The 22,842-nt window shown below is 51.4% G+C and overlaps 6 protein-coding genes across 6 annotated transcripts; 1 reads left to right on the forward strand and 5 right to left on the reverse strand.

Annotated features, from left to right (window-relative positions):
* Positions 1 to 3,152: 3,152 nt before the first annotated feature.
* POSPLADRAFT_1046243 (hypothetical protein) lies at positions 3,153 to 5,366 on the reverse strand (the record flags this gene model as incomplete). The annotated part of the gene is made up of 4 exons (XM_024478977.1): positions 3,153 to 3,261; positions 3,315 to 4,420; positions 4,493 to 4,975; positions 5,061 to 5,366. The coding sequence occupies 4 exons, from the start codon at positions 5,364 to 5,366 to the stop codon at positions 3,153 to 3,155; spliced, it is 2,004 nt and encodes a 667-aa protein (XP_024339645.1).
* A 1,296-nt stretch (positions 5,367 to 6,662) lies between these two features.
* Positions 6,663 to 13,813, forward strand: POSPLADRAFT_1046244 (hypothetical protein; the record flags this gene model as incomplete). The annotated part of the gene is made up of 15 exons (XM_024478978.1): positions 6,663 to 6,749; positions 6,833 to 6,942; positions 7,235 to 7,288; positions 7,350 to 7,463; positions 7,525 to 7,652; positions 7,704 to 8,157; positions 8,213 to 8,465; positions 8,557 to 8,640; positions 8,690 to 8,924; positions 12,538 to 12,821; positions 12,878 to 13,081; positions 13,141 to 13,252; positions 13,310 to 13,488; positions 13,540 to 13,689; positions 13,745 to 13,813. The coding sequence occupies 15 exons, from the start codon at positions 6,663 to 6,665 to the stop codon at positions 13,811 to 13,813; spliced, it is 2,517 nt and encodes an 838-aa protein (XP_024339646.1).
* Positions 13,814 to 14,090: 277 nt separating this feature from the next.
* Positions 14,091 to 15,397, reverse strand: POSPLADRAFT_1141426 (hypothetical protein; the record flags this gene model as incomplete). Its single annotated transcript, XM_024485300.1, has 7 exons — positions 14,091 to 14,180; positions 14,240 to 14,328; positions 14,400 to 14,559; positions 14,622 to 14,772; positions 14,822 to 15,107; positions 15,155 to 15,229; positions 15,280 to 15,397. The coding sequence occupies 7 exons, from the start codon at positions 15,395 to 15,397 to the stop codon at positions 14,091 to 14,093; spliced, it is 969 nt and encodes a 322-aa protein (XP_024339647.1).
* Positions 15,398 to 15,651: 254 nt separating this feature from the next.
* On the reverse strand, positions 15,652 to 17,283 carry POSPLADRAFT_1180946 (hypothetical protein; the record flags this gene model as incomplete). Its single annotated transcript, XM_024488795.1, has 6 exons — positions 17,129 to 17,283; positions 16,852 to 17,063; positions 16,664 to 16,780; positions 16,313 to 16,573; positions 16,127 to 16,282; positions 15,652 to 16,059 (listed from the first exon to the last, which is right to left on the reverse strand). The coding sequence occupies exons 2-6, from the start codon at positions 17,050 to 17,052 to the stop codon at positions 15,652 to 15,654; spliced, it is 1,143 nt and encodes a 380-aa protein (XP_024339648.1). The 5' UTR covers positions 17,053 to 17,063; positions 17,129 to 17,283.
* Positions 17,284 to 18,120: 837 nt separating this feature from the next.
* On the reverse strand, positions 18,121 to 19,316 carry POSPLADRAFT_1074264 (hypothetical protein). The gene is made up of 3 exons (XM_024482683.1): positions 19,023 to 19,316; positions 18,774 to 18,962; positions 18,121 to 18,705 (listed from the first exon to the last, which is right to left on the reverse strand). The coding sequence occupies exons 1-3, from the start codon at positions 19,260 to 19,262 to the stop codon at positions 18,517 to 18,519; spliced, it is 618 nt and encodes a 205-aa protein (XP_024339649.1). The 5' UTR covers positions 19,263 to 19,316; the 3' UTR covers positions 18,121 to 18,516.
* Positions 19,317 to 19,959: 643 nt separating this feature from the next.
* On the reverse strand, positions 19,960 to 20,719 carry POSPLADRAFT_1046247 (hypothetical protein; the record flags this gene model as incomplete). Its single annotated transcript, XM_024478979.1, has 3 exons — positions 19,960 to 20,163; positions 20,218 to 20,406; positions 20,474 to 20,719. The coding sequence occupies 3 exons, from the start codon at positions 20,717 to 20,719 to the stop codon at positions 19,960 to 19,962; spliced, it is 639 nt and encodes a 212-aa protein (XP_024339650.1).
* Positions 20,720 to 22,842: the final 2,123 nt, after the last annotated feature.

Below are 22,842 nucleotides of genomic sequence, written 5' to 3' on the forward strand. Positions count from 1 at the left end.
AACGGTTTCGATTCAATTCTGGTCGTAGTGGACCACGACCTTACAAAGGGGGTAATTTTCATCCCATGCAACAAAACAATTGATGCTCTTGGGACGGCAGACACAATGTACTGAGAGGTCTACAAGTGGTTTGGACTCCCAGACAAGATCATCAGTGACCGAGGACCGCAATTTGCGTCCAAAGTCTTCCAAGAACTTTGCAAAATGACTGGGGTCCAATCAGCCATGAGTACGGCATTCCATCCGCAAACCGATGGTGAGACAGAACGAGTAAACCAAGAGCTGGAGATCTACCTCCGCTGCTTCACTGCCAATGATCCGGATAAGTGGGCTGACCATCTTCACACTGCGCAATTTGCTCACAACTCCCGTGAGCATTCCACGATGAAGACATCCCCATTCAAACTCATGATGGGATACGAACCTCGCGGAATACCCACCACGCACCCCGGATCAAACACGCCGCAAGCGGCTTATCGCCTCAAGGATCATGTAGGACAGTTGTGTGTGAGGCACTGCCGCGCGGTTTATCAGCAGGTAGTACCAGGTTGCGCCAATGGCCAGTATGTCGGAGACGATGGTAGAGACTCAACTAGCTATCAGAACTTGTAGAAGGCATCAATCAATGAATGTAGGGTAGGCTGATTGAAGATGACTAACATCTGTGAGCCATAGTCAGTTATCACGGAGCATCTGTATGTGAACGCAAGCGGAAAAGACTCATGCTTCAAACTGGTCGGGGCTTCTTATAACATGCTGCCTACACTGTTGCAATTTGGTGCTCCAAACTTGAGGAAATGCCATGAGGGTGTACTTGACACTTGGTTCAGACAATGATTGCTGGCAATGAAAGAAGTATCCTTACCAAGTTAGTCCCAATGGGTACCAGTCCCAATAGCAGCACCAGCATCACTAGATACCAGTTAGCACTGCTCACAGCATGTGTACAAAGAGCTGTGATGGCTAAGAATTAGAAGAATCAACACATGGATGTCACCTCAAAAATCTGTGCACCTTACCCACTGCTAGACTGATGGATACAAGATCAATCACTGCTGTGGCATACTGGATGCCTATGCATCTACATAAAAATGTGAGACGATGAGGGATTAAATCATTACAAAAATATGACCTTTGCATGATATGTAATCAGGACACTTCTTCAGGTCAAACACGAAGACGACCTACTGGTGTAGATATGATCAGAAGAAGCCCAACTAGGATAGCGAGACTCAACAAGGTGATTCGGTTGACTATGGAAAGGAACGTGGAGAAGGCCCAGCAGGATCACATGAGGTGCAGATCATCGGCAGCCATTATGAGACTATCCCAGATGATAAGAGCTGAGGAAGCGGCCGGTCAGCATATAATTTTGACAGCAATGGAGATGGATTGATGTACTAATATATGCACAGGTGATGCAATTATCATTGAAGCTTTGTTATGGAGACAGGCCTCGTCAGATCTCCAGAGTGAACGGGCTCGGCTAGAGAGGACTAACTTGAGTTCATATGATTGGAGCTCGGACCCTGTCATTGCAAATGCCTCGAACATTGTGGTGCACTCCTGGAGTTTAGCGATGCAAGAGCTGAGACTGTAGGGCATTGATTGAGGACGAGCCCCTGTTTATATCGTGTATTGAGTATTATGTCGTTATATGCGACCAGTGTGGCACATCGGTGCATGGTGCACCGCATGCTGCAGAGTTAGCTGCCTAGCCTAACTGAGACTAACTGTCCTCATTCCTGAGTTGTAAAGCGTGGCTGCTCCGACTTCAAGATGGCTGTTACGCTAGCGGCAATCATACTGAAAGACCGTGAGTACGCAAATAAAGCACTTTGACACGACGAATGTCTTGCTGACCAAAATAAACTTGTCAGGTTGACAGATACCTGCTGCAGTCCGCCCACCACCATGTGCTTGTATCAAGTCACAACACGCCAGCAAACTCCCTTGAAAGCACGATGTAGCATCATGCATATCATAGTGCCTCTGAGCACCTGACTGATATTCATAAGGACCAAAATTGAATCACAGTTCCTTTAATCAGTGATTACGCCATTCAATTACAATGTGAGACGAAAATCATAACCATGGTGTCTGCACATACTGCGAGTAGTTGGCAACATCACACTTGAGCGGTGGTCTCTGTCCCTATCAAACCTCGATCGCAAATGCACCTCCACGTACCAGCCTCATGTAGTGCCATTGCGCAGCATGATATGTATAGTCTGCTGTGAGAGCTCGAAGGATCTGTGCTGGCAGACCCCGACTCAGCATCATGCAAACCTTATTGATCACGTGGGTGGGGCGCGACGAAACCACAACAATGTATACCCAGAATTTCCTGCATTTACAAATTTCTTACAGTGGGGTTTAAATAACGCAACGGCACATTTTTTTGGATCAAGCGCGCTGTATAGCCGCCACCCGGGTAACACGCGTCTATGTGCGGAACATATATATAAGCGAACGGCCGCAGCTCCCGAATGGAAGTGCGCGAGCATGGCGCTGTTTGTAGCTTGCCGCATGAAATGAACAAAAATAATTTTAAGGTGGTATCTGTGGATAGTATTCACGGTCAGAGAGCATGACAGAAAGCTGTGGCGGATCAACATACCGGGAAGCGTATCATCGGATGGGCTTCAATTGAAGGGTCTTTGCCGCAGCAGCACGCACTGAACGATAAGTCTGAATGGGGTATATCTGTAGGCAGCGGTCATTATTAAAAATGGTGTGAACATTTTGGAGGGACGCACCAATGGGTATCATCAGACGACGTAGTACGAAAGCCGAGAGGCAGTGCTTGTTTGACGGACAACGATAACAGTCAGTTGCGAATGCGGTGGGCGTTGGGCATGACGTTTGAGGGTAACCAGAATAGGATGGATAACCTCGAACATTTGATATCGAGGTGGCGGATGTCGATGATGTCCGGGTGTTGCCGAACGATGTGGCCAGGACTGCAGGCGGGGTTCGCGTGCAACACAACGGCCGACATTGACCTCCACATACTTGTCAGGATTCCTGTTACGCCGGCAATCGTTGTCGAGCTGAGAAGAGCGCACAGTACTCTCGGTGAGTTGCATCCACCCGGGATTTGCGCCGAGAGCAGACTTAGTGGTCGTGCTGGAAAGACGACTCGCGGATGACTACAGCTGTTCGAACTGGCTGCACAGGTCGTCCACCGAGGGCCCGCTGGCTGCGCCATCATCTAGGTCGTCTGGCGTCTGGTGGGCCATCTCCTCGGCTGTCATGGCACTGTGAAGGTATGTGGATGAATAACAAAAAACAGATACAGTTTCCGGACATACCTGGGGCCAGGGACGGATGAAAGCGACCTCGGGGCTTGGCTATGTGAGGCCGCTGAGGATGTGGGCCTGTGCAGTTCTACAATCGGTTGCTCCATTGCGCGCATCGCCGTCTCAGCCTTCCGTCTCTCAGCCTCCCGTTTCTCAGCATCCTGCCTATCAGCATCCTCTGTCACTTCCCATGCCGTCTTCCGACCTCTAAGGTTGGCGAACTTCCTAGCCTTCTGCTGCTCTGCTAGTTCCTGCGTCCTAGCTGCCCGTCGCTCCTCGCTCCCCTGTGCCGCCTCTAGCTGTGTGCTAGCGCCTCCCAACCACCCCTCGTTCCTGTCGCCCCAGGCATTGAAGGATGCCGACGAAGGGCCTGACTCGCCCGTCTCGGTGTCCAATAATGTAGATGCGATCGACACGGACTGTGATGCATGTGCGATCGAACGTGTCTGGTATGGCGTATTGGCGAACCTGGATGCCCTTGTCTTGAGTGGCTTCGACCTGTCCACGAGAGCCGATACACCTGGCGCGTACGTGGGTGGTGGTGCCAATATGTCCTCGTAGTCGTCAAGTTCAAAGGGCATAACCATGGGCATAAGCCCCAGATCAGTGAATCCGAGGGGCGGCAGCCCGACGTCCAACTGGTCGTCGATCTCGTCGACGGAGGGGGCAAGGTAGGTGCGTAGGGCGTCCTGGATGCGTTTAGCATCTTCGACGGCTTTGAGGATTATGTCTTGGACATCCTCCTCTCGTACATATTCTATTATCGGTACATCAGCGCGTACATCGGCGCTGGCTGCGCTGATGTCGACGTTGGCCTGTTCCTCGTCCTCGCTGTCTCTCATTGTCTCTCCGAGCGCCATTTCACTGGCATTTTCTAGTTCGTCGGCAATCTCATGTCCAGTCGGCTCCTCCATCGCATGGTCGTCTTCGATCGCAAGAGTCAGTGCCGATGACAAGGCGGGCATCTGGACGTCAAGCCCATTGATCGATGACAGGTCGAATGCGCTTTCCTGCGTTAGATCGACAGTTGCTGCTTCATGCATCAGGAGGTCGACGGGTTCGGCCGCGATGGCTACTTGCGGGACCATGCTGGTGCTCGCGACTGTAGACTGGTGGACCTAGAGACATTACGAGTGCGAATATGCATGTGAGTCTGATATTCATATATCAGCTAGGTGGCAAAGACTCACGTCTGGCATGGGGAAGGGCTCGGGCGTGCGTTGAGCAGAGTAGTCGGCGCTCATGGCCGGGGTATAGTGGACAGATGAGCTTGCATCTGGGGCGAAGTTATCTGCCATCTCTTCGTCCCTTTCCGATATGAACATGGCATCGGGAATGTTCATTCGGTCTTCAAGAGGCTGCCGGTAGCTATGGGATTGTGGCGGCATCCATGTCGCCACATTCTGAAGGACAGCCTGTGCTTGTGCGGCGTTCTGTTGGACCCAGGTCAGCCTATTGTGGCAGGGGGTGAGTGTTTGGCGATTTACCAGTTGTTCGCGCCAAGGCAGCGTGTCTTCTGGGGTGGGCCTCAAGCTTTTGAAGCATGTGACGCCACATCGCATACATTGTTGGGACATCCGCCGCTTAGGAGCTTTCTGCTTCCTCACAAAGAGAAGCGGTGTCTTGCGGCGATGGCCAGACTTATGTGCGAGTCGTGGCGTCGTGGCGGGATCCTGCATTGTGTGGCAGGCGCAAAATTCGGTGGCGAAGAAGGCTCAGATATCAGAAAGGCGGACAGTCCGAGGCGTGGGTACTTACCACGACCTCGCACCGTTGTCGCACTGCAGAATGAACATCATCGTGCACATTCTGGTGCATGCTGATGATATCCGCTACCCTGTGGCGTTTTGTGCCGGTTGAAGCGTCGCGAGGCGTGGATCGCGGGTCCGATTCGAAGACTCGCTCTCCGTGTCGGATCTGACGATTGCGCTGGCTGGACTCGGTGGTCAATGTGAGATCGTTGAGCAGCCCGTCAGCGAAGGCGGCGCCGTACCCCATTGTCAGGTAGTTTCGAACGAACGCGATGCATTTGTTCATGGTTTGTTTGTGATCAGGAGTGTCCATTGTGAGATAGGGGTGCTGTGTTTGTTTGTTGTGATTGGTTATGCTGGTGGGGGTGGGGGTGGGGATTGAAGAGAAGAGGAAGGTAGAGGTCAATGCGTTGAATGCTGCAGCCAGTGCCACACTCCGGACGTTGCCGCAGTTAAAGGCGCGACGCGACAATCGGATCACGTGGTCCGTGTGTGGCCAGTGCTCGGCGCTACCGCTTGCTCGCTCTCTGCGCCCACCAAATAGGGATGCATTCCGACACGGGCATCTACAGAGGACTGGATGGAATGTCTCTGCAGGTGTCTACAATTTACAACTCAGACTCCGGTGTCTTACCAGCTTTTCCGAAAGGTGTTTAATGTATGTGTCATACATCACAGATAATAATCTTTGTCGATGCGTGCCTCTCAAGTGCATCCCACTGATCCAGGGAGGTGAGTGTTCGGGATGAGTGCGACAGCGTCGCTAGATCGGAAACCGGCAAGCCATTAGCTCGAGCTCTCATTGTCGTCGTATACAATCCAGGCATTGATGGGCAAGCACGGTTTGTCAAACACACAGCGCATGTTTCGCTGGATCTTGCGACGACCTTGATGCATGGATCCAGCCTAGACTATTGACTGCTTCAAACTAGATGTGTGACACATTACAGATCCCTGCGTGCCATTAATTGGTGCTCCAGCATGGAGAATCACATCAACATGAAATATGGCTAAACAATGCTTGATCACTCGATTTGGTGCGAAGGCGGCCTTTTTCAGGCTGTTCACAGGTCTTCCGGCCGCGATTCCTAACTAACCTACCACGTCAAGTAAGGCACGTCGTATCGCTTCTATCGCTTTTGCCTCTAACGAAGGCCGACTCGGACGCGAGTAGCGATTGTTCGCCGTCGTCGAGTGTGAATGGGCGCATAGCTCTTAACCTTTAAACATGTCTATGCATCTGGAAAGCGTACCGAGTCCTTTTCTTAAAATCGAAGTCTGCTTATGCTTGAGAGGCTGTACATCAGTGTGGGCTGTTGTGATTCCTTGACATCTGCGTTCAATGTGGGGCTGACTCCTTTTGTCACTGTACACGAATGGTTCAACAATTACTTATCGCTAAGACCAATTGCCAATTGGGCTACGATTGGATGCCTATTTCCACGCTTGATGTTGCGTGCAGCCGGATAGTAGATTGTCTCATGTACTTGTATTGTCTATTTCTTCTTTTCGTTGCCAATTTAACACACGTGCGTCTTGACGACGCGAGTACTGTTTCCTCAGCCCATAACAAAACACCAAATTCAGCTGACATCGCTTTTTTTCCACCATGGCGAAGTCTCGCAAAGCCAGCAAGAGGAAATGTGGTGGGTGCGGCCAGAAGGGCCATGGGAGCAATGAGTGCACCAAACACAATGTAAGTTCTTTTACATGAGGACAATTCTGCTACTAAGGATCGTTGTTGCACTATGTAGACATGGATCTGCAAGAACTGTGCAGAAAGCGGGCATGGCCATTGGGAATGCCCGAAACCTCACGGGTATTTACGAATACCATGCCCGCATTGTGCACAAGTCGGAAATCATACCGAAAGGTGTAGGAACAAGTCTGTAAGCCACAGTCCCTTCATATCCACAGTTCCGTCCTTATACTCTGGCTTGAGCCAGATAATCAAGTGCACAAACTGTAAACAGACCGGGCACACTCACACGACATGCTCCAAGCCCACAGGCTATGATCAACGACTGAAATGCGGGTTGTGCAGGAATAATGGACATCATAGGAATGCATGTCCTGCCCGTCAGTGCGCGGTAAGCGACATACTTTATTTCGCTTCTCTGCAGAACCTGATTGGTCTCAGCAATGTTACTTATTCGGACATGACATGGCTTCCTGTCCCAGTGGACTTCAGGCCAATGCGATCAACTGCGAGAGCTGCGGTGAAGAAGAACATTTGTGAGCATCCAGCGTTTGCGTTATAGTAGAAATGATTCATATTGACACAAACATATCGTAGTCGTCCTCGATTCTCCAAATCGTGGGAAGCTAGGAACAATAAACCGGATCCAACGGCCACATATTCGTGGTATCCAGACAACGGGGAGAGCACCACAGGATATGCTCCGCGATGGTTTGTTGCCCGCCATATCTATATGCCCCTTGTGAGGGCTTGCTGATGGACTTGTACTCAGGTACTCGGAGTCCGTGGAATCCGACAACGATCAGGAGACACCCGTCGTGCCTCTCGCTGCTAGAGCGAGAGCTGCCTGCGCCACGGAGAACTTCGCCTTGGCCGTCTCGCTTTTCGCGCAGGCTATCGGTAAAGTGAGCAAATATCAGTTATCCTCAGGCTTTTGATTGCTTTGTGCAGCATCGGACCCTCATGTCGCCTCACATTATACGGAGCGAGGCATTGCCTACGCTCAATCTAAGAAGTATGCATGCGCTATCGGGGACTTCCAGACTGCGTCGTCGAAGGCAGACTACATACCATCCCCCTTGATATCCTTTTGGACAGCAAAATGTCGCTTCTACCTGGGTTCTCATGCGTCTGCTCTATTCGCTGTTCGAGACGTGCTATCCTTAGACCCCGATTACACCGATGCGCTTGCACTGAAGCGGCGCTTAGTGGAATTGCAGAAGCATATCGAAAGCTATCATGCTGCTCGGAAGCGCCAACACTGGAAATTGGCTAGGGCAGCCTATGAGTCGTGCTTAGGCATTTACTCCGAGGAAGATTGTGATTTACCTGTCGATATTCGATGCTGGAATGTCGAGTTACGCATGGCCGAAGCCGACTGGAAATCAGTAGTGTCTTCCGTTGAGTGAGTCCAGCCTACGTCACGACCATCCATGTTGGCTCACAAATGACGGGATCAGACGTCTGATGCACAAGGAGCCCAAGTCGACCGAGGTGATGCTCTTGCGAGCTCGAGTGCTCCTTCTCACTGCAAAGTTGACGGATGCTCTGGCCCAAACCATGACCGTCCTAAAGTTGGACCCGGACGACGCAAATGCGAAGGAGATACGAACGCGCCTCAAAGGTATCATTAGGTCTCAGAGCGAGGGTGGGGTCCACTTCCGCCACGGCCGCTGGATTGATGCCATCCGTGAATGGGACGAAGCATTGCATGTAAGTCAACGTCCGCTCGAATGTAACCGCGTCTCTGCTGAAGTAGCTACCACGTTATCCGCAATGCTAACCTGACTGGATATGCGCGCAGTTGGTCGGCGACAAGGCCGAAGAAGGGAACGGTGGGATCATCCGTGCGACGTTGTTGCGAGGCAAGGCTGAAGCGGAGTTGAACGTACGTTCTTGTTCGCCGATAAGTGCATGTCTCTTAAAGCTGCTCGTAGATTGGGAACTACTCCGACGGCATCAAGCATGTTAATATCGCCTTAGAGCTAGATGCGACCTACGCCGAGGCTTTGTTAACGCGTGCCCGAATCAATGTCTCGCTCGAGTTATACGACGTGGCAGTGGAAGGCTTCCGAGCGGCCTTGCAGCTCGGAAAGCTCACTATGCCCGTGTTGGTCCTGTCGAGCGTTCAAGAGGAATTAGACGCGGCCGAACAGAAGGCCATAAACGAACGTAATAAGGAAAAAGACTACTACAAGATCCTTGGTGAGTGAGGCCGACGATGCTATGATTTGGTGTGTGTGAGTGGGATATTAAGGATCCCCTAGGCCTCCAAGAGGATTGCACGATGGCGCAGATACGGAAAGCGTACCACCTTGAATCGCTGAAGCACCATCCAGACAAGGCTAGTTGACATGTTGAAAGCTTAGTGACTACAGCGCTTACATCGCTTGTGCAGGGTGGTATTGAGGAGAAGTTCAAGCTCGTAGTGGAGGCCTATACCACTCTCTCCGATGCTGACTCCAGGGATGCCTACGACTTCAAACTCGCCAGAAGCAGGGCTACCATGAACAATCCTCCAGATTACACAGACTACGATTATGAGGGGAATTACGAGGAGTTTGGATCTACAGCGCGGGACCGTGGGTGGTGGCGATGAGCTGAAGCATTGGATTACAGATGTATAATCTCGTGCGCTGTCGAGTATCGAGAAACAATATTCAAATTCCGCTATCTAATAGGAGGCAATATTGGGAGTACTTATGTCGATCAATCGAGAATTTGAAAATGGACATAGCAGTGATGTCACGTGGGAAATTCATATTTTTGTGACTCGCCATCGCGTGCAAATGCGCATCTTGTATCAATTTCTCGCCGTCTCTCGTGCTCGAATACCAAGACCGCAACTCCAGCGACATCGTTTAGGATATCGAACAATGTCCGAGTCTCCTGCCGCGTCAGGGACATCCACTCCCACCGCGGGAGGCCCTAATCCCAATTCGAAGAGCGCAGGTATGTGCTTTAGTCTGTCCTGGATAAATAACTGCACAAGTCGCCGTTCACAGCCAAGAAGGAAGCGAAACGACTCGAGAAGGAGGCCAAATATGCCGCCAAGGCTGCGAAGGTGACGGCTGCAACTCCGGCCAACGAGAAGAAGGCGAAGGTAGAAAAGGTGAAGGAGAAAGAAAAGGTGGAGGAGGAGGCACCGTTCGTGAACACCACACCTAAGGGCGAAAAGAAAGGTACGCCTATGCCAATTCCCGGACGACGGCAGACTCACTCCACCCGTCACAGATCTATCCCTACCAATGTCCAGCACCGGCTACAACCCGATCGCGGTGGAGGCCGCTTGGTACGACTGGTGGGAGGCACAAGGATATTTCAAGCCGCAACTGACCGCCGACGGAAAGGTCAAGCCGGAAGGCGTATTCGTCATCCCTTTGCCTCCCCCAAATGTTACCGGAAGCCTGCACATCGGCCATGCGCTCACGGTCGCTATCCAGGATACATTAATTCGATGGTACGTACGCGGTCCGATCTGGATACTTGCTGTTATGAAGGTACTACGCACGCAGGAATCGGATGTTGGGGAAGACGACACTGTTTGTGCCAGGGTATGATCACGCCGGTATATCAACACAGTCTGTGGTCGAGAAGAGACTATTTAAGGCGACTGGCAAGACGCGACATGACTTGGGACGAGAAAGATTCATCGAGACTGTTATGGACTGGAAGAACGAGTGCGTCGAATGACTCTGATTTGGACGTCATGCTGACGATGACATCAGCTACCAGGCCAGGATCACGAATCAGCTTCGTCGCTTGGGAGGAAGCTGTGATTGGGACCGTGTCGCGTTCACTATGGATGAGGTCAGTGCCTCCATTTCATCTAGAGCTTGTTCTGATTATATTCCCTTCTCTAGAGTCGCTACAAAGCTGTTATAGAGAACTTCTGTCGTTTGCATGAGGACGGGACTCTCTATCGCGCCAATCGTCTCGTCAACTGGTGTGTTCGGCTCAACACCACTCTCTCTAACCTCGAGGTACATCTCATGATATCTCGAAGTCTACCACACGTCAACCCTTGTTGCAGGTCGAGCAGAAGCAGCTGACCGGTCGGACTTTGCTGAATGTCCCGGGCTATGACGCGAAGGAAAAGTTCGAATTCGGTGTTATAACATCGTTTGCGTATCCGCTCGAGGGCTCAGGTGAATGCATCGACCATCACGTTAAGTGCGGTCTGACCTTCATACGCAGATGAGAAGATCATCGTTGCGACGACGCGTCCCGAAACGATGCTGGGCGATACCGCGATTGCTGTCCACCCTGATGACCCTCGGTACAAGGTGCGGCCGTCTTCCGTTGTTCCTCTAGTTCACAAGTTGACTTTGCAGCAGCATCTGCATGGGAAGTACGCCGTACACCCTTTCCTCGACCGGCGGATACCTATTATCACAGACTCGATTGTCGTGGACATGGAATTCGGCACGGGTGCGGTGAAGATCACGCCTGCTCACGATCCTAACGATCACGACGTTGGCGTTCGGCATAATTTGCCGTTCATCAACCTGTTAAACGACGATGGGACATTTAATGACAATGCCGGTCCGAACTTCAAGGTAATCTTCAATCCCGTTGCGAACGGGTGCGGAACTCACCGCCCAGCCGAATCTATAGGGCATGAAGCGGTTCCATGCTCGCGTAGCTGTCGTGAAGGCACTGCAGGACGCAGGTTTGTATATCGAGACGAAGGACAACCCCATGCAGATCCCGATTTGCAGGTATGTGCACCAGCACAGTTTACCTCCAACGTCAGGACTCACTACACTGCTAACACAGCAAATCTGGCGATATCATTGAACAAGTGCTGAAGCCACAGTGGTGGGTGAACTGCAAACCGCTCGCCGAGGAGGCACTAAAGGCAAGTGTCCTAAAGCCGTAAAGCCGTACTATGAATGTTGCTGACGGGTACATGTAGCGCACAAGAGCCGGAGATCTCACTATCACGCCTAAATCATCGGAGGCGGAATGGTACAACTGGCTCGAGGGCATTCAGGATTGGTGTATTTCCCGTCAACTCTGGTGGGGTCACCGATGCCCCGCATACTTCGTACGGATCGAGGGGGTGCAGCAGGATGTCCGTTATCATGTTCCTTTGATGTGGAGACATCCTCATGATCCCCCTTCAGACCTCAGATGGGAAATATTGGGTAGTTGGCCGGACACTCGAACAGGCGACCGAGCGTGCCAAGAAGCTGGCCAACGGTGCGAAGTTCACATTGGAGCAGGATGAGGACGTTCTAGACACATGGTTCTCCTCTGGCCTCTGGCCATTCTCTATCATGGGCTGGCCAGAAGACGTAAGTCTGAGTCACCGCATCGCGTCTGACCGTCCTAATTCCCATTCTGCAGACTTTCGACTACCGAGAATTCTATCCTGCGTCAGTACTCGAGACTGGCTGGGACATTCTCTTCTTCTGGGTTGCACGAATGGTGCTTCTCGGTATCCACCTCACAGGCAAGATGCCGTTCAAGGAGGTATTCTGTCATGCTATGATTCGCGATGCGCACGGACGGAAAATGAGCAAGTCTCTCGGGAATGTCGTTGATCCGATAGATGTCATCCAGGGTCTCCCCCTCGAAGAGCTGCACGCGAAGTTGTACGAGGGCAATCTCGACGAGCGCGAGATTGCAAAGGCAAAATCGGGCCAGAAGAAGGACTACCCCAAGGGCATCCCCCAATGCGGAACCGATGCACTGCGCTTCGCGTTGTGCGCGTACTCGGGTGGAGGTAATTTGTTCCCTGTTTCCCCATGTCTGACTGGCGTTGAGATTCATGATATAGGCCGTGACATCAACCTGGAGATTCTTCGTGTCGAGGGCTACAGGAAGTTCTGCAACAAGATTTACAATGCAACCAAATTCGCGATGCTCAAACTGGATGAGCAATTCGTACCCGAGCCCACGGCGAAGCCTACCGGCAATGAGAGCATCGTCGAGCGTTGGATTTTGCACAAGCTCAACGTTGCCGCTCGGGATGTCAACCAGCAGTTGGAGCAACGTAACTTTATGGCTGCTACAAACACTGCCTATAACTTTTGGTTGTATGAGCTGTGCGACGTATATATTGTGAGTGGATTCCGGCTGGGAAAGGAAAGTATAAGTTAACCTTTTATTTTGTTCAGGAAGCGATGAAGGTCATGACTGACGAGTCTGCATCACCGACAATGCGTAGATCGGCGCAACAGACACTCTACACGTCCCTGGATCTTGGCTTACGCCTGTTGCATCCATTCATGCCCTTCGTTACGGAGGAGTTGTGGCAGCGTCTGCCTCGTCGGCCGAATGATCCTACCCAATCAATCATGTTGTCAGCATATCCCGTCTTCGTATGTTCTTTGATACTATCAATCCTTTGACTCTTCATTGACATGGCACCTGTTAATAGAACAGCTCATCTGTCTTCGAGGACGCGTACAGGGATTTCGAGCTTGTGTTCTCAGCGATCAAGACTAGCCGTTCATTGGCCGCATCATACAATCTGCAGAGCGATCTTCAGCGTGTGTATCCCCACACCGTTTGCTAAGCTTATAGCTCATGTATGCATACACCGACAGTGTTCGTTCGTGTACAGTCTGAAAACGAGGTTGCGCTCTTTGAGAGCCAAGTACCAACCATCCTGGCATTAACGAAACACGGCAAGTCTGTGAAGATTGTGCGGACACCGGAGGACATACCTGCCGGGTGTGGTTCCGCCGTGCTGACGCCTACCGTCGTGTTGCATGTCCTCGTTAGGGTGAGTGCCTTGATGATGGCCGTCGAAATGCCGCATTAACAGTGACCGCAGGGTCAAGTGGATTTGGACGCCGAGATTGTGAAATGTCAGAAGAAACTAGATTTCGCACGCCTGAACCTAGATAAGATCCTAAAAACGGAGTCGCAGCCAGATTATGAGAATGTCGTTGCGGCGAACGTCCGCCTGTTCAACGAGGAGAAGGTGCGTTGCGTCCACAACCTTGAGCTAGTGTAATCAGCTGATTGTATCGATGTAGCGGAGAACACTGGAGGCTGATATTGCCAATCTGGAGCTGTCAATACAGATGTTCGAGAAATTGAAGTAGACCTACTCTCTACGTGTACCACCAGACCACTGTGTGCTTAGGAGTTGACAACTTCATACGCAATGTCAAACCTTCCCTCACCTATTCTGAGCTATCTTGTTCAGAACCTCCAGCGTCAAGGGCGATGGCAAGAGCGAAATAGCGTAGGCTACAATACAAATATAATCTACAGCACAAGGGTAAATCAGACATAGCCAAGCATAACGACTGCAGAGTGTGCACGCTTCTGACAGCGATGGGAAAGAATGGAAAGAATACCATGAGGCGTAACACGCCATTAACCATACCATTTTTGTCCAATGCGCATCTCCGACTTGGGCCTCTGAGGAACGATAGACTCTGTGATATTAAATACCTCGATTGCGCGCTGGAAATCATTGAAGATGCGTTTTCAAGGTGTCAAGCGCAGATAGCGAGGACGCTTACCCGCCATGTCGCCATGTCAAACTCCATCACAAGCTGTTGCTTCCTGAGGCCCGCACCATAATCTTCCTCTGATGGCTGTTCACAAACAACTGTCGCAATGCAATTCAAAAGGGGCGCCTCGCATGAACACGCCGAACCCATGTGAAGACGAAGAACGCACAGACGATAGGCTCGCCTTCCTCGCTTATATCCAGCGCGACCTTACCGTCCCTAATCAAGAAGGAGAGATAGAACATGTTCTCAACCGATTGCCCAAAATCGTTAGGATTGACGATAAATCGGAATAAGTTTATTGCCCCTTCTTGTTGCGTGAGAATCTTCTCAAGCTAGAGGCAGATGTCAGCGCGACGCATTAAACACATTACCACTATGAGGAACGCACAGCTGCGACGTTCTTCGTTGTCTCGTTCTCCGACCGGGTGATGTCGTCTTCGGTGATCTCCTGTGGCTTTTTCATGTCGCGCTTGTCCTTCTCGAGTTTGGCTCGTTTTGCCACAGCCCGTTTCTTCTGTTCAATTGATAGGGGGCCCAGCCTAGACAGATAGTCACATAATGTCACGCGCACGAAAAGGCATTTCGCACATGAAGTCCATGACAGGTACCCTGTGGCTTTTCGCTAGGGCACGGCGTCCAATGCAATCCCAATCAAGTGGCGTGTCATCATAATGTTCCTCGACGACATCTGAATCCGAGTCATCGGGCATCGCTACACCCTTGCGGCCGCCCATGAATGTGATGAGACGCGCAACGAAGTCATCGACGTCAAACGCGCCCGCGCCCGACTTCATGGCGCGCGCCTTGGCCGCACCCATCTGTGTCGCTGCAAGAAGGAACGCCGAGTCCAGCGTCGCTTCCGAAGTACCCTTCACTGCGATAGCGTCAAGATATGACGATTAGTTACCATACGCGACGTACCGCGGTTGAAGAGGTCATCGGCACGGTGCACCTTCTCAACCAGCTGGTCTGCAGTCAGATCATTCGGGTTGGTATCTACAACAAACGTGTTATACGCAATCAGACCTCTTGCCAAGCATGCTCACCCTCGGTGGTTTCTTTGTGCAATGTACGGTAGTCACGACGTAAGTGGCGCTTCTCCTCTGGATCCTGGTCAGGATCATATGCAATATCTTTCTGCTTTCTTGAAGAGCCCGCGCGCATACTGTATGCTTCAACCTGAACCAACGCGGGAACGCGTCGCGGATCGTGGTCGCGATTGTGGCGAAGAATGAGAGACTGTCACGCGAAAGCTCGACGGTCACAAATCACGAGATATTGGTCACGCGCTTATCACGAGCTTACAGTCACAGACACACGAGTTAAGTACTTGCGATACACAATTCGGAGCAGCAGACACTGTGTCCTTCGACACATTGTCTTACAAGTATCATGATATGACGCTATCATCGCAAGAGTTATCGACAGTGAGCTCGCAAGTAAAATAAGGTGCCAAATCTTTCTCGGCCTCCCATGTCTTGTAACAGCTGCATCTCAATTGCATTACGCATTTCACCCCGCCACCTCCACACGGTGAATGTTTTCCACGGGCGAATATTGGTCCTTCGCGCCGCATAGTCCGCGGAGCTCGCGTGCACAGTCGGCACCGGGGCCTCGTGCCTATCTGCCCGGCTTACACGTCCATCAACATCTAGTATGCCATGTTCCAATGTCCTTGGATCCGAGACATCTTCCATGGACTGCGTGTGGTCCCCTGGTGCAAGTTCCTCATGCCCATTGATGAGAAGGGACCCATGCAAGCTGCGTGAGGTGCCCGGTGGTATCAAAACACCGAGAGTGTAAGTGCGCTGATCAATTGAATCGATCTGGAGCAAAGTCAGTCGCTGCGGTCCAAACGGGGGGGGGGGGGGGACCGTAGCCGGTGGGACATACTAGTACATCCTTTTCTACGACCAGCTGCAAATCGGGGAACTCTCGGCGGTAGGAGAGGATATCACCTTCTTGCAATAGTCCTTGTTCGGCCAAGGTGCTCATATCGATCCGCTGCGGACTTAATCGTCCGTGAATAAGTTCATTGCTCCCCAAAAACTGCGATCTGCGCAATGCGCATATCTATACGTACCGCGCTTCTCGGGACGGATGTTCGCGCAGCCAGGCATCATCTTTCCACTCCGCATGCAGATCGCCCTCTCGGACGCCCACGGTGAACTGGTCGAGGTTTTCTTTTGCTTTCTTGCCGAACCAGCCGGAGAATAAGTGGTCCTGGAACGTCCGCGCAGCAGAGAGGAAGAAAGGTGAGGTAAAAGTCGTAGGGTCTAGTGTCGCTGTGCTTTGTTCTTGAAATTCTGGCTGCGGCACAGTCGGCGCTTGGCGGGAAGACTCTGCAGGTTGTGGGTCTTCATCATTCACGGATGTCATGTTATTTGTGGGCGATGCGTTCGCTGTATTGCTGGATACTGCGTAATCGACATGCGTGGGAGGTATGGTTGGGCGGAATGTATAGAACGATGTGGGCGGCAGCAGGGCCACGAGCAGATCTTGCGACTCAGGGGACAAGTCTAGGAAGTTCTCGTAATTTAGGACATCCTGTTTCAAATTAACACGGTAAGAATGCGCAATATCAGCGCGCTGTGCAGCGCTCACAACGTGACACGCACGGCACAATCTATCTTTGTGAGCTTGCTCTTTGGGTTCATGAGAAGAGCTGACAGCTTGTCGGTTTTGTCCTTATCGGACTGTGGTTCCTTCCACTTGACGCGGAATTTCGATGTGTTCTCTGATGTTGAAAGGGTGACCGGGGCCTTGGCAGGCGTACGTGTTGAGCGACGTGGGCGACCGGCGATGTTCAGTTCGGACATGACCGCGGTGACTGAATAACAATTATAGTCTGGCATCAGTCACATTGTGTGTGATTAGACAGGATAGGCATAATACCTTCAACGCTGTCTTGGTTAGTCTGTCAGACTCTACGTTGCACCGCTATGCAGTATTCGAATGCTCGAATCATTCAAGGAAATAGAGATATAAGCAGAGCACATGCGGAAACAGAAAAGCTCACTGTTGGTCGGGAGTCCGTCCCACAAATGGCGATGTGGGCTCTGAAGGGCAGGGGTATACCTCGTTGGGTGTTGTGGTCCAAGGCCACTCCGATCGTTGAACGCGACTCCGATCATCACGTGATTGACGCGCCTGTGGCTGTTGGAAATTGCCATGAATTTGTCGTTGCCAAGTCGTAGACCATGATGGAGTGCTTCAGCGCGTCGGTGTACTCATAGGGTGGCGCAGTGGCGCAGATTCCATGATACTGTTGTACACCAATTTTACGGTCTATCAATATTGGTTTTGCTGTAAGAAATTTGTCTAACTTTTGTGGGGACTATGCGGACATACACTCAAACTATCAATTTCAACGATGTCTGTATCTCATCCCACAATATATCTTTATCACTCGAACTAGTTGCAATCTGACATAGTCAGCGACGTGTCTACCCTGATACCCCAGTACCTGCTGGCTTGTCTCGCGAACAGAGCGGCCAGTGGCTGTCATGATTCATCCTGCGCCGATAAGATTGACTGCATACTTCAGGCTGAGGGTATCGACTTATCGCCGCCCTCCTATGTTTAGTACGCCGCAAGAGAGTCACACACTTCTCGCACGCACCGCACAACCTGCTAACCCGATGGCGCTCCGGAACTCAGTTTTTCGAGAGTAGCGATCCTCAACGCGCAGCCCAAACCGCAATAGTCGGTCTGTGACCGCAGACCACAGCATTTCTTGTCTTTGGGACCATTATCTCCAATGTCGTGCGGTGATCTCGGGCATGTCATCAAATATTCTCACATGAATGCCCCGAAACAGCAACGGCGGCCGCCACTCAGCTCCACGAACCCAATAGACCCACATGTCAGAGCTTTCATAATCTGTTGATGACATCAATATTACAGAGCAAGACCTACTGCTGTATGGACGCATCCCACAGATTTCCAGTCACAATAGGGAGATGTCAAAATGCGATCATGAGGGCTTGAGGACAGTCATTCAAAGCGGGAAACGTTGAACTTCATCAACCAGCATTGACAGAACACACCTATCCATCGACCTGTGTACCTTAACCGGGGCACTTGTGTTGTCAGACAAAGCCCATGCCAGGCAATCGCATCCAAATGTCAAATAGAACTGCCCATTAGGTTATATGGCCGCGTAGCGTGGCGGATGAAACTACTCCGGCAGCGAACAAAGTAGTTTAGAAGTTCAATTCGTCCAAGAGTCGACCACATAGTCTGGTATCACATGCGCAGACTCTGAGCTGCTAGCAGTGCTATCAGTTCAGGCCCACTACGTGGATGGCGACAGGGTAGCAGCTGTCGTAGTCGTAGCTGCTCTCGTTGTTCGATGAGGCACGGTAGACAACGTTGGTCTGGGTGCCGGACGTGCAGAGCGAGAACTGGTCGGTTTCACGGTTCACGGCGAGGATCGGGAGCTGACCGCTCTGTTCCGGGTCCGTATCCGCCTATAGAAATGACGAATGTACAACTCAGCTTCCTGAACTCAAATCGGGACCAAGAATGTAGGGCTTACCACTGCGCAGTACACCTGAGCAGCAGAGGGCACGGTACCGCTGCTGACCATGAACGTCGGTTCGTTGCCGGCGTCGACGCTCGTGTCAGCCGCGGAAACACTTCCGTTGGTGGCCTCGGCATTGGGAGTCAGAGCACCCTGAAGCAGCGAGAAGTTGGGGAAGTCGTTGTAGGGGTACGAAGCATAGGTCTTGTATGGCGCACGGGAACATCAGTTTATGACGCGAGCGCTAGCCACTTGTACACGTACCGACAAGACCATGGATGCCATCTGCTCCGATGTCCCAGCTTGGCCCAACACGAGCGGCACACCCGTCGAGTTCGTGTTGCTCGACGTCGTGTTGTAGGCGGCGAGCGTGAAGTTGTACGCAGTATCGAATGCGCCTCCGCCGAGGCCGGTGCACCAAGACGCGGTGCTGTGCTTAACAACCGTTGGCGCTGCATACGCCGCAGAGGCCAAGGCCAGCGAGAGAACACCGATAGCAAGCATTGTAAAAGAGCGAGAGGTAAGGAGAGGCAGGTGCGTAGTGCTTTGTTGGGAGGCAGACGAAGAGAAAAGTGGCCAAAGGTCCTACGCGACGCAGTCTTGGTATATTATATACGAGTGGCTCGGCATCTAGCTTCTCGGGCTTCTTCTATGCAACAGCCGAGCGACACCATGCGCCGAGCAACTTTGGGGTGCGGATGCTGCGGCAACTTGGAATACCCATTAGGTGCTTAAAGCCAGTATCTGAAGCAGTCATCATCTACTTACAACAAATTTCTTGTTTAATTTGCTTGTAATGAGCAGCCCCGGTGAAGAAATTTAGCGACCGCAACTCTGTAGATCATCTTCGCTGTCGAGTTTAGTAGAGCACGCCGGTGTGGTGGCCGACGCGCTAGCGTCACGGAAATCTACACGCGCGGACTCAATCACGGCAATTCTGATGATACTTTCTTGCGCTGATGGTATAGATCTTGAGATTCAACTAAGGGTGACATCACCTTGGTCCGTCAAACAGCTGGTACTGTACACCACTTATGAGATGGATGTCATGCGGTAAAGCAGGGTAAAGCGAGCGCATCATGGTTATTGTAGCTCATTGGTTTGAGCACACTGTTTGTACAGAATTGTAACTTCAGGCATGTATACATTCAGTCTGTGTATCCCAAATGCCGTCCACCTCTCCGTTCCCATAATAAAGTGTTTAGGGGGCCTGAATGATTAGCTGAACAGCATAGCAACTATTATAGTCGTATTGGTCATTGTTTTCTGACGTCGCTTTGTATATAACCTGGTTCTGCGGTGGCTGTTCAGCATCGACGCTCAAGCTCGTGCAGAGAGAGAAGTTCGCCGTGTCGCCGAAAACGGCGAGGTAGGCGTGCTGAAAGCCTGAAGGTGCACCGTCATCCTGTAGGCTTTGGATTTAGCACATGCAGAGACAGGAAACACAAGATGCACATGCCTGAACACAGTAAATTTCCGCCCCAGATTGCTCATTTTCGGGATCCGTGACTGCGAATCCGAGGCCATAGCCCGAGGTAACATTTGCATCGTAGCCCACGAGATTGCCGTTGGGAGCTGGAATGAGGGCGCCATTGATGAGCGAAAATTCTGGCCCCGACCAGATGTCAGGTGGGAAAGAGGCGTAGGTCTAATGCACGCGAAGATGCTTGCTCAGAATTTGGAAAAATGCGTCATGGATAATGTTCATTACTCACAGCGAGTACTGTGCTGGCCGCTGGGATCCAGTTGACATTGTTAGAGGCGAGAACTAACGGTGCGCCGGTACTATTCGCATTAGGCAGGGTCGTGTTCACTGCGGACAGCGTGAAATTGGAGAGGTTCTCGTAGACATGCAGTCCTCCTAGGCCGTAGCAAGGAGGGCTCCCGCTCTGGCGCACCGCAAGGTTCGGAGCGGCGGCGGCGGCGGATACGAGAGCAGATACAAGGGCAGCGGCAAGCATGGCGTAGAGTGGAAGTTAGGTTGCAATGTTCGTCAAGAAATGTCGCGGTACGGTATACTTGCAGCCCACAGGGACGCGTTATATACCTGAATTTCCAAAGGGTCATCGGACTTGCTGGCGTCGACGAGCCGCCCTGGAGGACAGGCACAGCGTCGCATCTTGACACGTCTCCACTGTACCGGAGACTAGAGCGCACCAGGTGGCCTCTCCATTCGCCCGTGTCCTCTCGGACATGAGAGCGGGAGGCACACTTTACCTAAGGCGCAGGCGTGTCGCCGGTGTCGCATCATTGGGCACATTGTTGTAACGCAGTTGCAGCCATATAAGGGGCTGTTCTGCGCGCCGCCGCTGTGAAGAACAGTTTGTCATAGCGCCCTGCTGTCCGGGCTTTGAAATGGGCCTGGGATGAAACAGCATATTAGTCTGTGTGCTAGCCACTCTTATGAGTGAAGTGTAATGCTGTTTGCGTCATTTAAAATGTACCTAGCGCTAAAATTGACGTGCGCGTCGTTCCTGAAATGCGAAAGTGTGCGCTGGCGATAACTCTGGCTGATACACCTGGGCAAGAGTACAAGAATGAGCATATGACTGGCCAAGCCAGACATGCGCGAGATGCAGCCATGAATAAATTGACGATGTACGGCAACGTGTCTGGTATTAACAAGTCTAAAAGGCTAAACAAGCGCCCATTATGTCTGCCGTGAAAGGTCGCACGTGCGTATGGGAATTCTGGGGTTGGGAGCGACGGACTCCGTGATGTGAACCGTTTACGGACTTGTATTCCCTCAGCGCAGGTATCTTTAGCGTTTGGTCGCTACAAGCTGTTTCGCGTTCACAACGACAATATGCACAGAGAAAGGGACCCTGATCCATGACTCAGTGCCGACACCTCGGAAGCTGACACGCAATAGATTGGATGCGTTTAATCGCGGCATCTACGTCACATTCATATCAGGTATGCCTCACATATATTCTATCATTGTTGAGCAACCTAGTCGCCTTCTTCGTAGGCCAAGAACATCATACAAGCGCCCTGAAAGAGAATGAGTATCAGTGACAACTTTGCCATGAAAAGAGGTCGGCCACAGCATGCAAACATATACATGTACGGGGTGTTTGTCAATCAGATCAAACTACTCTTGGAGTTTATTGGATTTGATCGTGGCTTGAGGTAATGCGCCAATGTGTGCTAATGTTGACTATCCCGCTACCACTCTGCGTGCAGCTATTCCCGATCTGTGTCCCGATTTAGAAAACATCGCGGTCCTCTGACTCTTACATCCACATCAGGCTAGTGGGATACGTCGGTAGGACATAACGCGAGTAAGTGCAAGTATTCCAGTGAGTAAAATCGGTCCTGCTTCAACAGTATTTTGTGCTTCAGTCGTCGCGTAAGAGCGACTACCTATCTCCTTCGCGAAATGACTGAACTCATTCTGCTTGCTCACGCAGCCGGTTGTAACATGCACCGCATCGGATTACGACACTTCTCCAGTCTCGTCCTCATGGGATCCCGTAGATTGCAACGGCGCACATATTCAAGGTAAATTTGGCATTCCAGCTGTATGTGCCCTCAATTTATTAGCCTGCCTTACGGAGTACCCATGTTCCGCCGATCGAATTTGGAATACGAAGGTCGTTATCAGCCATCGCCATGTTTAAGCTCGACGATGGAAATTCACGGGGGCCTCGTAAGGACGTCATATGAACGGTATTTTTTATTCGGCTCCGGTGTTAGCTTGACTAATCTTATTGCAAGTAAGCGTTGACATCAGAGGGTCACCTCACAAGGAGGACCAGATCGTAGGCCTGATATCTGTGCCAGATAAAGTGCCAGTCCAGCGGTAAAATAAGGTTCGCCCACCGTGATATCACTGTCTTTGCCGTCATCGGCGAGTAGGTGAGTAGTGTACACCCCTCTTGCAGTACTTGAGAGAACAATCATGCAACTTCTAATGACTACGTATAGATCTAGAAGTACCTGCTCAGGTCCGTTTCGAATTATTAGGCAGTGTCGACTTCTGTTCACTTTCTGTTGAGTGAACCCCCTTCGCAACATCGGTGCCTTGCGGCCAAACGTCATAACTCCAACGCATAGAAACGGGGTGTTAAGACTTTGTGAC

Source organism: Postia placenta (genome assembly GCF_002117355.1).
Source record: "Postia placenta MAD-698-R-SB12 unplaced genomic scaffold POSPLAscaffold_6, whole genome shotgun sequence".
Taxonomy (NCBI): domain Eukaryota; kingdom Fungi; phylum Basidiomycota; class Agaricomycetes; order Polyporales; family Adustoporiaceae; genus Rhodonia; species Rhodonia placenta.